The 15,186-nt window shown below is 36.6% G+C and overlaps 2 protein-coding genes across 3 annotated transcripts; both read right to left on the bottom strand.

Moving 5' to 3' along the window:
- Positions 1 to 475: 475 nt before the first annotated feature.
- On the bottom strand, positions 476 to 6,929 carry guca1c (guanylate cyclase activator 1C). Its single transcript, XM_008426379.3, has 4 exons — positions 4,008 to 6,929; positions 3,666 to 3,815; positions 3,179 to 3,266; positions 476 to 2,261 (listed from the first exon to the last, which is right to left on the bottom strand). Exons 1-4 carry the CDS (start codon positions 4,200 to 4,202, stop codon positions 2,125 to 2,127), a joined length of 570 nt encoding a protein of 189 aa, XP_008424601.1. The 5' UTR covers positions 4,203 to 6,929; the 3' UTR covers positions 476 to 2,124.
- Positions 6,930 to 7,244: 315 nt separating this feature from the next.
- c15h3orf52 (chromosome 15 C3orf52 homolog) lies at positions 7,245 to 15,110 on the bottom strand. 2 transcript variants are annotated; one of them, XM_008426377.3, is made up of 7 exons: positions 12,720 to 15,110; positions 10,751 to 10,807; positions 9,902 to 9,961; positions 9,693 to 9,798; positions 9,368 to 9,498; positions 8,089 to 8,159; positions 7,245 to 7,982 (listed from the first exon to the last, which is right to left on the bottom strand). In XM_008426377.3, exons 1-7 carry the CDS (start codon positions 12,804 to 12,806, stop codon positions 7,796 to 7,798), a joined length of 699 nt encoding a protein of 232 aa, XP_008424599.1. In that variant the 5' UTR covers positions 12,807 to 15,110; the 3' UTR covers positions 7,245 to 7,795. The 2 variants fall into 2 exon arrangements, with proteins under 2 accessions (XP_008424599.1, XP_008424600.1); XM_008426378.3 differs by lacking the exon at positions 12,720 to 15,110 and adding an exon at positions 11,993 to 12,695.
- Between the last annotated feature and the right edge of the window lie 76 nt (positions 15,111 to 15,186).

Raw genomic sequence — 15,186 nt, 5'->3', positions numbered from 1 at the left:
ACCTGATGAAATATTTCATCAGGTCATTAGCAAGCCAAAAGCCAAATTGAGATAGTTTGGCTTTTTGTCAACTCGGTCAGATGTCAACTCCATCAGTTTTTGTGACTCTTTCAGTGAAATTGTTGTCAAATCTCACTTAAATGTGCAATTAATTAATTTTAATGTATTTTACATAAATTGCATTACTTCACATGTATCAAGTTTTTCTTTTTACTCACTAGTTTGTCACCACCTTCAGTTCTGTGTCAACTCCATCATGCACTGTCAACTCTGTCAGATGGACTTTTTGTTGTTTTTTGTTTAAATAATATTTATTTTGTTTCTTGAGAAGCATTTGTCTGTAAAATGAGTAAAAATATCACTAATAGGGTCATTAAAAATTATTTTTTATTTATTTTTGTCAGATGGTGATGACAGCATTCTAGGTCAGGTCGATTAAAAATGCAATTTTTTTAAAAAAATGTTGCAACTGGGAGCCTGCACCTTAGCATCTTTATATTTCCAAAACATTATTTGTCATATTTGCATACATAAGGTTGAGAAATAACACAAAAAAAATTATGGGAAAATTAAAACCCATTTTGTCCCTATTCTCAAGAATCACTGATACAACCTGAAAACAATGTTTTAAATGTCCCCACGGTTTACGTGAATGCTATTCAATAACCATCATCACATATGCATTAAATGATTATTTACAGAAAAGCCAGTGTGTTTACACAGAAAATGGTGGCTGGAGGCCATGAAAACAGAAAATCAAAAGCATTTCCAGTCAGAGTAACTGTCTGAACAGAAGAAGGATGTGAATTGTAAAATATTACAGCAGCCTAGAGGAAGGTTGTTTTATAGATGTTTACATGTAAATGTAAGTAGGTCATTTGGACCAGAAACACTTTCCTTTATCTTCCTCAGTATTTGGCTAACCTTATCGGACTGGACTGTTATGTGCTGAACATTTTTTTATTAAGAAAATTATGCATTTTAAAAAGTAAAACATTTTTTCAAAACGGGTTTCTTTGAAGGAGCAGCTGGTCGGAAAAGGAGGCATTTACCCAGAATATTCATGCAAGACCCAACACAGATATGACTATCATAGGTGGTGCACTGCCTCCTACCCAATTCTCACTGGAAAAACATGATCAGCTTCTGTGTAATTAATGTAAACATGACAGCTTTACAGGTTTATAAAGTAGCATTTCCAAAAGCTGTGAAGCTCTCGGATTTTGAGACAGTCTGATGTGATCTCAGCCCCTCTCTGACGAGCCATCAGCTTCAGTCTGGTTGTCCAACAAATCTGGATTTATGATCAAAAATGAATAATACTGAGATATTATCATCTGTAAATCCAATAATCTCTCCTCATACTTTCACTTTATAAAACATTTTAAACTGCATTCACATAGCCATAAATACTATGAACCTTGTAGACAGAATAACACGTCTATATTTCTATTTAAAATTTTGCCTATTTTTAATGTTTTGTTTCATATTTACAATTACATGCAGCAATACTGTAAACCAAAAGAAAAGAAAATAAGACACTCAGTTATGTCATTGTAGCCTTTGCAGGTTTAAATAAATGTCTTCCACTTGTGGATTTCATCTTTGACAAGGATTTTGACAAAAGTCTTTCAAAAAGTGAAACAAATTTTAAAACAAACACTGTTCTATTCATAAAGGCATCACTTTCATATTAATAGTGGCAACATATTGTAACATCCATGATATAAACATGTACATACAGAAAACTTTTATGCTTGCTGCACCTCTAGGTACCGTTTGTATTTTTTAACTTCAACAACCAACAGAAAAATGCAATGAATTCAGCACAACCATTCAGAATTCAGTTTGATCTCAAGATGTTTGCTTCGAACTGACCTGGAACCACGACTCGAAGTTTCCCCAACAGTCAGTAAGCAAAATATTTTGCAAAAAATGTTTTAATCCTAAATCAAAACCGTAAATAAAGCTCTGCAAGCACAGTCCGAGTTAAAAGTGACACGTCAGCCACTTAGTTTGTTGCTGACAGAGATTAAGTCCAAATCCTTCAACGACAGTCTTGTTTTTTTTTTTTATTATTTACAATGCATAACTCAGCAAAAATCCACTTTGTGGAATCACATCTCAATTCACGGCGTTCCTCCTTTGACCTTTGACTATGATTTTCAAGACTTGTGTGAGATCCATCATTCTTGTGAGCATGTCCATGATGTCAGGATGCTCCCTCGCTCCGCTGATGAACTCTTCCAGCGTCAGCTCACCTGAGGAAATGAATTTAGAAATGAGAAGTCCGTCTTACATATGTATGAGTACTGTGTAGTTAGAAATAATTAGGTTCACTTTCATTTCAGAAACTTTAAGCCACTTTTGGTTAGAGTGACATCAGCTAAAAAGAGTGCAGCTTATCTATACATTACCCCTTTACTGTAGGCAGGTGGACAATTATTATACCAGTCATGGTTTTCCATGGAAAATGTTTATCTTTTTAAAATGCTAACCATTAGGCACTTAAAAGTATTTTGCTTTCATGAACCATGTTTAACTTAACAACAACTAGCCTTAAATAAAATAGAAAAACATCCCACAGCTGCTTCAAAATCAGACTTTGCAGAACCAATTCATTGATACTAAATACAGCAAGCAGCAGAAAGAATGACCCATTTCTCAGCCTTGTGACTGAGAATAGATTAAAACAAAACTCTAAAAGAGGAAGTTATGCGTCTTAACATAAACCGATGTATTCAGAAAAATTTTAATGCTTTCTTGTTTCATCAGAATATTAAATATTTGTTTAATATTAGATTATTGTTGAGAATCTAAAATGTGGACCAGGTGTATTGCATTGTGATTTTACTCCTTAGTTTAATTTGCTTTCAGTTAGCAGACTTTAAAGTTCGGACACCACCGGTATACCAACACATATTTTTGTCTTTGAATGGCCCAATCATAGTCCAGAGCTTACTTCATTTCAGAAACTGCTGCAATTTAACATATCTTGCTTGAGGTATTTTACAAATAAGATTAGATGAAAATTTCAATTTCTAAATGTAAAAAACAACAAAAAGAAAATAAAACAAACTTCATCCACTTGTTGGCTATACATTACATTGCTTTGCTCCATCACCTATAATCCCACTAAGACGCTAGCTCAAGCGGTGTAAATACTGTAGTGTGTTACCTTCTCCTTTGACGTCAATTTTCTCGTATATAAGAGTCACAATTGTCTCTGGAGGTATCTCGTAACTTCTGGTGATATCTTGAATAGCCTGTTAACGAGAATTTACGGCAGCTTTTAAAGTTTGCAGTACTTTAGAGTTATGTTAAAACGGTGACATCTGAACTGAAGAAAACAAACAAACTATGTGCTCTAATAAGTTAAATAATGGTTTTATATGTCCTTTTAGCCTAAAATGCACTTTTAATGAAAGTACATTTCACAATAAATAAATATTGAATTAATGATTAAATGTACAAGAATTTGTCCTGTCTGGACTGTTAGTTAGGTAACACTATATTTAGCCCTCTGATGATGTAAGAGATTCTCAGATTAGATGTTATGTCCATTTCAGGATCTGTTAATAGCTTTAAGGATTCCAGAGGCCATGCTCTCTGCATGAGTTAGAATAGAATATGATTGCTAAATATCATTAAAGAGCAAGCCGTACCTTAAATATAGTTTCCAGCTCATCCTTGTCAATTTTCCCATTTCCATCTTGATCAAAAAGCTTGAAGTACCACTTTAATTTCTGATTTACTTCTCCCTTCAGCAATAAACTTATAGCTGCGATGTATTCCACAAAGTCTAAATAGCCATCCTGGAGAGAAAAACAAAGACAATATAAGCATCTCTTCCACATTCATGTTTTCTTTAGACAAGATCCTAAAAGTTAGAATCAAATTCTTTTGCACTTTGTTGAAACAGAAGTCTATTTTATCTATCATCTAGGCTGTAAATATTGCTCATATTAAGTCATTAAAGGTAGTTAAGCAGAAATGTCTTTTCTTACCCCGTCCATATCAAAGGTATAGAACACCTGGTCCACATAACTGTTGGCCTCTTCTGTCATGCCGTTCATGTCAAGCATCGTCTTCAGCTCAAACAGAGTGATTAGTCCTGATGGAGATTCCCTCATGAATTTTGTGTACCAGTGATGCATGTCCTCCTCCAAGATGTCATCCAAGTTTGAGCTGTAGGAGCCCATCACTTCTTTTTAGGATTGTGATCTTGGTTTTGGTCACAGATCCCACAGAGAAGTGGCAGTGAAATCAATGCGCAGAGAAGATGGCACCTGTGATTTCTGTCTGAAACCCACCGCAGAGAGTTTACGCTTAATCTTTAAGCCCAAAGGAGAGATAACGCTTTAATTGGATAAGCGCTGAGGCTTCCAAGAACCTCAGGACATTAGGTTAAAAACAAAAGCAGAAATAAATGTCATTATCTGGTGTAACCTAATTGAATTGTGGGAGAGAGAGAAAGAGAGAAGAAGAGAGAGAGTGAGAGAACCTTCCTCCATGTTTGGCAGCAAGATTCAGTGTCTTATTGGTCTAGTCAAAGTCCAGACAAAAATCTGGTTAACAATCTGGATATTTTGCAAAGAAGAAACGGCAACAAATGCAGTTCCTCACAGTTATGCATGAGGTCTGTTGCTGTAATGTGACAAAAATTAAAAATGTTCAAAGGTTGCAAATACCTTCGAAAAGCATTGAATGAAAAAACATTAACGTTAAGAGGATGAGGTTGCAGTAAATAGCGAAACAATTTATGTCAACATAGGGGTCATAAGCCCTACAGGGGTCGTGAAGTTTCTGATTAGACATTTTATTTTTTTTCCAAATTCATATCTCATGACTGACATGTAGTTAAAATCAAACATAAAAATGTATTTCAGTCAGAAATGCACACATGCTGTAAGAAAAAAAATCCATTTACTGAGTAAAAAGTTCTGTATGATATGAAAAATAAGACCATTTGTTAATGGCAGTGGCATTATTAAACAATCATGTTTGTATTGAAACTTATATTTAAATATAAAAACAGGAAGTAAAGAAGCCACATGTTATTTGTATTAAATGCCCAGAAGTAATGCAAAATTTCTACATTTATAACTCTAGTTTATTATAAAATGACACAGACAAACATGGGCCCTTGCTCAGGCTCCGTCCGTTTTAGGGTCCCAGATGGATAAGAATTGAAGATCCCTGAATCCAGTGTTGAAGTATTCATGATAGCTTTCAGATGAACCTCTGCTGTTTGTAATAAGGCTATGAAAGCTCAGGGAGCTCAGCTCAGTAAATCTGGCTTTGGGTGGCTGACAATTCTCAAAATAGATTTGCCAGCCAGAGTCAATGTTGATCTTGCACCGCTGCCAAAGAATTACATGCATTCATGTCAATAATTCAAGGTGACCAGGAGAAAATGAGGCGACACATTTTTGAGTTCTGTGGAAAAATGCCACCAGATCTTTTGCATGGTAGAATATTTTTACCAACTCACCATTTGGAGAACCTGCTCAGAGATCTCTCCTTGTCTTCAATGTCTATTTGTCGGCTTTGTCAAGACAAGGACTGGGGTGTCCAAGTTCAAGGCTACGGTCCTGCGACTTAGATGCATCTCTTAATTTCCTAATCAGCATATTTTTAGCTCTGCAAAGGCCTGGTAACAAGCCACTCATTTCATTCAGGTGTGCAGGAGAGTGGATGTGTCTACAAGTTGCTGGATGGTAGCATGTTAGGCAGGGATTTGGGTACCTCTGATTAATACGGAGAATAATAGTTCTTTAAATTGGTGAATAGCAACTATATTTCTTCAAATAGCACTACTATTACCTTATCACCCTGAGATTTTGTTAATATATGCAAGAACGCTCCAAATGAGCTATTGCATCACTTTCTGTTTTAAAAGAGACGTTATTTCTTTTTGGCAGCAATGGCGTCACTTGGGGAATTTCAGGGGGAACAATGACCTCTCTCTCTAATAGCATTTTATGTGGGCTTAAAGATTGTTAAAACACAAACAGTACGTGTCATACGCAGGAATGCGAGCAAAATTATCTCCAAAGTATATTTCGCTCAAAGGTCTACTGGAGTTGGCGTGCTGGTGAACAGAACATCCACCACTAAAACTACGTACCTCCACGTTCCAGTTACATCATCCTTCTGAAAAGCAGCCAAATGAAAGGTAAACAGAAGCTTTCTAGACAGGTGAGGAGTACAATATCTGTCCACAAAGCTGAAGAATAGACCTGTTTATATTGTGTGCAGAGCCAATGTACACATAACAAATAAGTGTAATAAAAATCTTTCACATTAATAACAAGGCTGGTCATCAACTTTGTCCAAGCTTCTGATTTTGGCCCATTGTGTATTTGTGTAGGTGTATCCTGTTATTACTTTCAGTTTTGGTCTCTTGCTACATTATTGTTACTTGGCCGCTCCTTACAAAGGATTCTGGGAGTTGTTCTGTTAAGAAGCAGCTGCAAAAACACGTATGGTGTCTGCTGAAAAATGGAGGATGAAAAAAGGCCGGACCTTCCACATATCTGAGATGGGATCACAGGGGCCGGATGGAGACTCGGAAAACACTATTCACAACAACATCCTCCAGCTCCTTCGGGGAGCATCTCAAAAATTGGTGGATTGCTCCCTCTGGGGTGAGGGTTAGACTTTGCCTTACAATGCTGGATTAGATTGGTTCCATATTTAATTGATATTGCTTCAGCTTTGAAAATTCCAAGAAACATAAATGTTTCCCTCTTCTACTAATCTTATTTTATCATGACGACTGCAAAAATTGCATCAGATTGCTTTAAAATTCTCGTAAATGGCATACTTTATTGTAAGGCAAAAACCTGTGGTACAGTTTACAGGGGGCTTATTAAAGGATACTGTGCTTTTAAAATCTCCTAAAACCGCAAGAACTTATCCTGGAATGATCTTCAACCAAATGGTTCCACTTCTAAAACGTGACCCTCTGGGAGTTGATATGTTAAACTCTTACTAGATGAGGCATGAGGATAGGGTTACAAAAACGCGTGCAAACTGATAAACTGAAACCGCTGTGTTTGCTCAAGGCGTTAAACATTTACAAGTTCAATCATAAACTGGAATAACCTTCTCTACAACCTCATTCAGGGAACGATATCTAGTCACTGAAAGGTAAAAAAAAACACACACTCCTGGTGAGGCACACCTACGCCCTCTGTTGTTCATAAAAAATACTAAAATGCAGTAAAGAAAAAACTAAATTAATAAAACAGCTGAGATATTTAATAACAGTCACAAAGCACACATGAATAAAAGAACATTATAAGTCACACTTTGGGTCAATAAGTTCATCATTTGGCAAATAAAAATAGCTCTTCGTCTCTCTGCACCTGGTTATTTTAGTGTTTGTTCCACTTTAGGCAAATGTTTCAAGGCAAGTCCAGTTACGGTTTGCAAATGATGTCTGCTTGTAAACTGAACGTGTATGCAAAGGAGTGTGTGTACCCACTTCATCATTTCCGCTACATCAACATACGACATCTGAGGTTTTAACAAAGACCTTTTTAACTTAAAAACAATGGCAATACATAACAAAATCTACATTACAGTATATAAAAATCCTAAATGTACAACAACCATGTGGTTTATGCTATCTGGTCGTGTGAGAGCATTCACATGGGCAGTGGCTCAGTTTGTGTGGTGAACAACAGCTGACAAGTCAACTGTCTCTAGGCCACTACGTTAAAAAAGTAATCACATCCTGGAGATCCGGTTTTAGTGGTTTTACAAGAGCTCATTTTTCAAGATCTGATTAATGCATGGTGTGCATTTCCAAGGAAGTTGGGACAATGAACATAATCCCAGATTCTTCTTCATTCTGATCGTAGAGGAACTGCCTGAACACATTGTACACCATCTCCCTGCTAAGAATGGAGTTCCTAAGCTCCTCTTCTGGAAAGATAAATTCCAGCTTGTATTGCACGACAGCAGACTCACTCCTGCAGGCAGAGGGAAGCACAGGTTAACTTCAGCACAAAGCATAACATGCCATGCAACACGGGGAAGACTATAGTGCAATAACCACTGAGTGGCTCGTGTGTTTACCCAAGGCGAAATGTCTCCGCGTTTGAGAAGAAACGACCCAGAGCATGGGAGGATTCATAGAGCTCGGTCAGCTGGGTGGGGCAGGTAGAAACATGCAAAAAGAAACAATAGGAATGTGGTGTTAGTTGGAAAGCCAGCCCAGAGCAACCTAGACATTCTTTATAAGAAATGATAGCTGTGCCTTATTTCTGCAACACTTTTACATTATTTAAAAGGACAATAAAAAATTGTGTATGAAATACATTTTTAAGACCACCCCCCCGCCCCAAACATTTCTTGAAAGGATTAAACATAAATGCTTTTGGTTGTTTTTCAGAACAGATCAGAAAAGAGCTTTTAGACTGCACCTCTCTAGAACTGAAGGTTAAGACCATATAAGGAAGATTATTTGGAGTGTAGCCGCGTTCTCCGGAAGGGAGGGACAGGAGCTGTGACAGTCAGGAGAAGATGAAGAAAAGAGCCCTGCAGACAGGAGCTCTGTCTGCAGCCTTTTTGGGGCCCTAAGCAGATTTTCTTTAGGGTCCCCATACCTGCATGTCAACACCAGATTCTTTATCATTCCTAAGTTACTCTATATATGAAATTTACCCCCTATTAATAGCATAATTTGTAATTAGTCTACATCATACCAGTGATATTATGACAGTTGACTTTAACCTTACATAAGTAGCAAACTAAAATAAAATTGGATTTTGAAATGCAGAGTGCTATTTAAGTGTGCCATATTATTTGAATTATTTGAAAGTAACATCAGTTGATAAACAAGACTTGTTTATCAGCTACTTAGAAAGATAGTAAACAAGTTAACACATTTGATTTATTATATTTTCCCAGCAGAGGCAGCAGCAGGAAGATATCAAGCTATTGTGTAGCAACTATAAAAATAACATAAAAATAGTTTCTCCGTTTGTAAAAGCATTTAGTTTGTTTATCGTGCTAGTCTGGTGGTCTTGGGGGACCCCTGGTGGTGTGGGCCGCTTAACTCTCATATGCCTTGGGCTGCCTATGCATGTGAAGATGATACAAATGAAAGACAGCATTGTGTTTATCATAATAAAGAAAGATTTTTTTTTTAAACTTTGCTTTATTTTCTATTTAGTTTCTAGTAAAAACCTCAAATGATCCCATCTTTTTTATTCTTTTACTAAAGAAGTAGAGAAAAAAATGGGCATAAGAGAGGCAGATACATAGATAAAGCAGCAGCCGTCTTGTTGTTTATCTGTGTCTTGGGTACCATGTCTGGCTTTGTAATAATATTTATGATAATAATATCACCAACCTTTCTCTGAACGTCATTGAGACCTTGGGTTTCATTTGAAAATGGAGTTTGCATCTGGAAGCTCCCATTAAATTTCTGTTGTAGGTTAAAGGTCGTTCGGTCAAAATTTTCATCCTCATCGACATTGTTTGCTGCTTAAAGAAAATCTGTGTTAGACACGTAAAGCTGAAACACTGTGAGTCACTGAAAAATAATTACAAATAGTCAACAAGTAAACCAAACTAAAAGTTGAGCTTGTATGTACGAAACCTAGATAAATACATAATATCTTTAGCATTTAAAGAAATTGTATTTTTGCAACAAACAGTAAGCTTAGACTTCATACCGCAGCACGCAAGCACAGAGATGACAATCACAACAGTTATAAGGACAATGACAATGAGAGCAGCAATCAGTTTTTTGCTTTTCTCTCCTCTGCGGCTTAAACAATTCTGAAAGTACAAAAAAAAAACATCTGTTAAAATGGGGGTTCACTGTTACTTAGAGCAAACATTAAGAAGAAAAAGCTAATGAGGAGCAACATTATGATCCTACCTGTGGACTTGTCCTGTCCTTGTGCTTTGATTTCATGCCTGTTTCCCCCCCATTATTGCTCTGACAAAAGGAAAAGTGGTTTAAATGTCTCTTTTTTAGCTAATAGATCAATATCACTCACACTTAAACCAGATTCAGTCATAAAGTTAAACACTAACAGATTAAGAAGCTGTTCTAAGTGGGATTTTGCTCACAAACTGGAGTTGTGTTGATGTTTGATCACTCTTCATAATTTTAACCTTTCACCTGTTAAGCAGTTAGCATTTGTTACTGGCTATATAGCATTGCTGAACATTCACATTTTGACCAAAGAATTGGCCATAAAGTCACTACAAACAGGCAAGGATGCTATAACCTATTATTTATACATTAGGTTTTCCTGTAATTATGGTTTGTGATGATGAGTTTAGCTCATGATAAAGGTTTGCTCACCAAAAATAGCCTTAGCATTATATGTGCCAAGTAGATAGCGTAAACAAATTTTAGCTAATTTCAATATTCACACTTGACAAATGTCATTATAATCAGACTTAGAAAGACATATTTATTTATATTATACTTGTGTCTCAGTTATCTGTCCATATTATGTTTTAAATGTGTGTTAATTTAATTTGATTATTATCTTTTCCCCCAAATATGACCTGTTTGGTAATCCAGGTTATAGCAGTTCAGTTTAACCAGCTTTTTGCTAGTTTTAGCAAAGCATTGCAAGCATTTACATTTTGTTTTAACATTAGTTCCATCTTTGGTATATGTGGTTTCTTACACTTGAAGTAAGAATAAAAAATGTATAGCCAAATGTTTATTTTTCATACAGAAGAAAAACAACAAACGGTGACGAAAACTCACCTGTTTAAGCAGATTCATTTCCACACTGGCCTCACCATCTTGACCATCTACCATTTCCTAAGAGTTTACAAAAAATATTTATTATTAATACTGTCTTTTTGTCATTATAAATTATGCTTGTTTCAGGAAAATGTCAGCTCCCAAGAAGAAGGGTGGTTTCCAAAACAGTTTCAAACAGACGTCCAGGTGGTGTGACTGCTAATAATCACACACCAAAATGAGTGGCTAAAATTTGCAGCACACCAAAATCAAAAACTAGGACAGATGTTCAGGGGTTTTATTATCCTGTGATCACAAGAGAATGGGCTCTGAGAGTGATACTGAGTATGTTCCTATTAGTTCCCATTAGTGATTTTTAAATTTTTTTTGCACATTCTTGTTAACCACCTAGCGAGGGCTTGTTTCAGAAGTGGTCCTATAAAACTCTGTTTGATTTAACAAAAATGACCAGTGGAATTTTCTAATCGAACCAAATTTTCTGTTTGCTCATTTTTTAAACTAAGCATATTGTTATACTACAAAAAGGCTATAAATCAACCATTTTGATTTATGGCCCCTTCCTATGCAAGCAAGGTCCAAATTTGTATTCCGCTCTAAAGTTTCATGTAAAACAGAATACAAGCCCATGTGTTTTTTCTTTTTGAGGTTTACGCTTACAAAGATCAGATTCTGCCTAAAATGCTAGAATAAATCAATAAGCCAATTTTTATTCATCAAATCAAACATTTGTGCTGAACATTTCAAGATCATATTTAAAATACCCCATTTAAAATCCAGACATTGCGTGATTTGTTGTTACAGCTTTAAAATGGTCTCATTCAGTTTTTCAAATGTTCTTATATCTAAACCCACATAAATAATATTTGTACAATTTGAAAACTCTTTTAATGTTCTGTCAATAAAATATTTTATCATAAAACTCTTTGGGAAAATTTATCTGACCTCCATCTCCTAAAAAAGACACAACAACTAACTATATAAATAAATAAATACTGCATCTCTGTGACGTAAGAAACGAGACGGAGTGGAAGTGATTAGGGTTGGTGATCACACACCTGTCTACTTGACTGGCATGAGCCTAAAATGTATCGGTCAAATAAATATTTCTGCTAGAGAAATAATTTTAGAACTACAACATTTATTATAGTAATTCGATCATTAAAATACTTTTCTTGTCAAGGAGGCTTATAGACTGGAGAACTAAAACGGATAGTTGAAATACCTATTATTTTACTAACGTACCTTTTGGTCCAAATTTGTCTTAATTTCTTCCAACTCAATGCTCCCAGATTTCATTCCGTGGTTTTAGCTTCCCAGCAGACCCGGAAGCGCCTGTTAAACGGTGTAAACTAAGAACAAATACGTTCTCTCCGTGGGACCGTAAACGTATCAGTCCCGGTTCAAAAAGTAAAAAAAAAAAAAAAGAAGTACTCGCCGACCGACAACAAAAGACAATTTTTTTAGGTTCAGTACGAAACTGAGGGCAGCGTTTCCTTTGGGTTGGGGGTAAAGTGTCTTCTTTCCCAGGTCCTCTCTTCTCGGACTGTCTGTCAGGTGAGTCGTTTCAGTTTCGTCCGAATTGTCGACGGGCGACTTTTCCTGAACGGGCCGATGATCTTGGGAGGCGGTACGGAAGCCTCTTCATTTAACCACATCAATCAACACGGATACAATGACACAACTCCGGTGTTTTTTGAAAGTCGGGTGGGAAATACGAACTACTGTCTCTACACATGCGTCTAAATAATTTTAGATTATTTGTAAATTAATTTATTTCAGTAATTCAGTACAAAATGTTAAACTAATTCAAGGATTTCTGCTAATTTTGATGATTATGTTTTTACAGCTTAACAAAACTTCAACAAACTAAACTATTACAGATGAATAAAAATGACATGTAACACAAAAATATGATGTACACAAAAGGAGAAATGCTGATTTGACAGTCGTCCAGCTGAAGGTAACTCACCTTTGTTGTGCTGCACGCTTTTCCCCTTCTGTGCAACACCCAGCTGTGTTTACCAGTTCTGTGACCTGACCAAAACTCCTCAGTCATTACCTTGAGATGCCAAAATGATCAAATTTAATTTGACTTTTTGATCAATAAAGTGCTTCTGAATTTCAGTTGAAATGAAATGTTACAAGTCATACAAACTGGACAGATACAGAGTCACATTCGCTGTCCAGCACTGGGCCCCACTCAGCGCACCTTAAGGGTGACAGAGTGTAGAAAAGATTGCAGCACGAGTTCTGCTTTTATCTTCTCTTCATTTCACCCTGTCTCTATGCCTTAATCAGTTTTTGTTTGTGTGTGACTGTCGCCAGTCTCATATGTTATGGTTATAACAAATAATACACATAAAACCCCAAAAAAGCGTGCTGTAATGTATGCCGATACATTTCTTTTTTTTTTTTGCAAAAACTGTACCCGTAACTAAGGAAATGTGAGTCTGGAAATGGTTTTGGTATTGAGTTTAGAAATGGAAAATATGTAGGAATATGTAAATCTACAGTATAGAGCACCCTGTTGCAGGAAGCCATCTGGCCGGTTTATCATGAATATTTATACACACTCTACAAAACATTTGGCTGCTTAGTTATTCAGGAACATGCTTTGAAAGAACAGAATTATGTAGTTTTCAGTATCAAATAAATCTAATAAATACCTTCCTACTTTTGAAGGATTTTAGATATCTTTACCCTACTTTATCAAACAGATTTGTAGATAGACAGGACATCCAGGGCGGCTTGTGCAAAGGCAGACCAGAACATGACACAGTCAGAAACTGTCTGCAATTGTACAAACATGTAGAAACATGCCAGGTAGGAGCCGGAGTCCCACAGTTAAAGTCACAGTGAGAGCCAACATCCAAACAGACAAGTTTGCTATGGTGAAACCTTCTATTGCTTCAAAAAAGACAGAAGACAGCAGAATGACAGATGATGCAACCGACACCACAGAAACACTAAGAAGGAACTTGAACTCTTGAAAAGAAAACACAGAGCTTAAAGTCAGAACTAGAGAAGTTGAGTAAGGTCATACTTGGGAGTAGCTTCACAGTTCATGTGAAACCTTGAGACAGTAACTTCTAACTGGAAGGAAGACTTCAGCAGATTCCAGGAATAACAACACAAGATATGAACTCTATCATCTTCACAAAACAAGTCACTGGTGACTCACTCTATGAAGAAAATACTCATGAAAATCAGCAATTTAAGTTTTAAAGAAAAGCATCTTACATTATCCGGTTGTCTGCTTAGGAATTTACAAATATTTACCTAACTGCGTGAAATGCAGGATAAATGTATGACTTATTCTCATGTGACATTACCAAATCTTATTTAAGTTAGAAATAAACAACCTCTCATAAAAATAAAACACACACAGGCATGTTATCCATTACTCATACAAGGCAGGGTGAAATTACAGGAGGAAACCAAAATGTGCTACAACCTTTACAGGTGAACTTAATGTAACCTTCTCTAAACCTTTGAGTGCTCATGTCCAACTGTTCAGTGTGTCGGTCCTCTTTGCACCACTTCCTTTTCTGTAATAAGGAGCTTAAAGACAAAATTCACAGCAGGTGTTTTAACCAGGAATCAACCAATACATTTCTTCATCATCGCTCTTTGACATCACAAGACCAAGACGATACTGAGCAGATGATCAACTGTACCTCGCCATTGTGGGATTTCAGGCAGGATGTAATTAGTCGGAAGTGGCCACTGAGGTTATGGCGTCACAGAGTGTCATAAGGTTACAACAGAGATACAGAAACACCGGAAAAGTCACAGAAATACACAGGAGTGGACGTCGTCTGGCCACATCCCACCCTGATGAATGAGGAAGAATGTTACTCAACTCCAAGCACATTTAAGGGAGTTGAAAGACACGTCAGATTGGTCGAAACCATTTACATCAGCATGTAACGCTTACTGGATGACCTTCGCAGGTACCAGACTGCACCACCACACACAGACAAGAACAAGGGACCAGCAAACTCGATTCTGTTCTCTGGTAAAAGTCGATTTACGCCGAAAATGACCTCATTTCCAGTGTAATGGAGGATCGATATACGACGGGGCTATTCTCCTCGATGTAGACCCTCGGAGTGCATCATGGCATCATAGGTTCTTTAAAATACTAATACTGATATTAAAATAAAAACTGGTAAAATATGATAATTTCATTGAAAAAGGACATCATTTTTCACTGCAAAGAAAAGTGAAGGACCTGTCATTGTGTGGGTCTTGTAGGTACAGGGGAGGATCTGGCATTCAGTGGGCCTTTTTCTCTTCCAACAGCCTTGGGGACAATGATGGAATGTGTTTCATCACCGGCTCTTTGATATTTCAAAATCGGTGAACTCTACCAAAGAAATGACATTGAGTTTTCATTGGATCTATCAGCAGGATAATAATCCAAGGCTTTTAAG

Source organism: Poecilia reticulata, chromosome 13 (assembly GCF_904066995.2).
Source record: "Poecilia reticulata chromosome 13, P_reticulata-male-v2, whole genome shotgun sequence".
Taxonomy (NCBI): domain Eukaryota; kingdom Metazoa; phylum Chordata; class Actinopteri; order Cyprinodontiformes; family Poeciliidae; genus Poecilia; species Poecilia reticulata.
The sequence above is the reverse complement of the archived record's forward strand: the minus strand, read 5'-3'. Positions and strand labels throughout refer to the sequence as shown.

Bases quoted from the DNA above. Each gene is read 5' to 3' on its own strand.
- c15h3orf52 (XM_008426377.3), bottom strand. From the start codon at position 12,806: ATGACTGAGGAGTTTTGGTCAGGTCACAGAACTGGTAAACACAGCTGG. The intron at 8,160-9,367 runs GTTGGTGATATT...TGCCCCACCCAG, and splicing joins TCAATGACGTTCAGAGAAAG to CTGACCGAGCTCTATGAATC. The intron at 7,983-8,088 runs GTAAACACACGA...CTCTGCCTGCAG, and splicing joins GCGGAGACATTTCGCCTTGG to GAGTGAGTCTGCTGTCGTGC.
- guca1c (XM_008426379.3), bottom strand. From the start codon at position 4,202: ATGGGCTCCTACAGCTCAAACTTGGATGACATCTTGGAGGAGGACATG. The intron at 3,816-4,007 runs GTAAGAAAAGAC...TTTTCTCTCCAG, and splicing joins ATACCTTTGATATGGACGGG to GATGGCTATTTAGACTTTGT. The intron at 3,267-3,665 runs GTACGGCTTGCT...TCTCGTTAACAG, and splicing joins AGCTGGAAACTATATTTAAG to GCTATTCAAGATATCACCAG.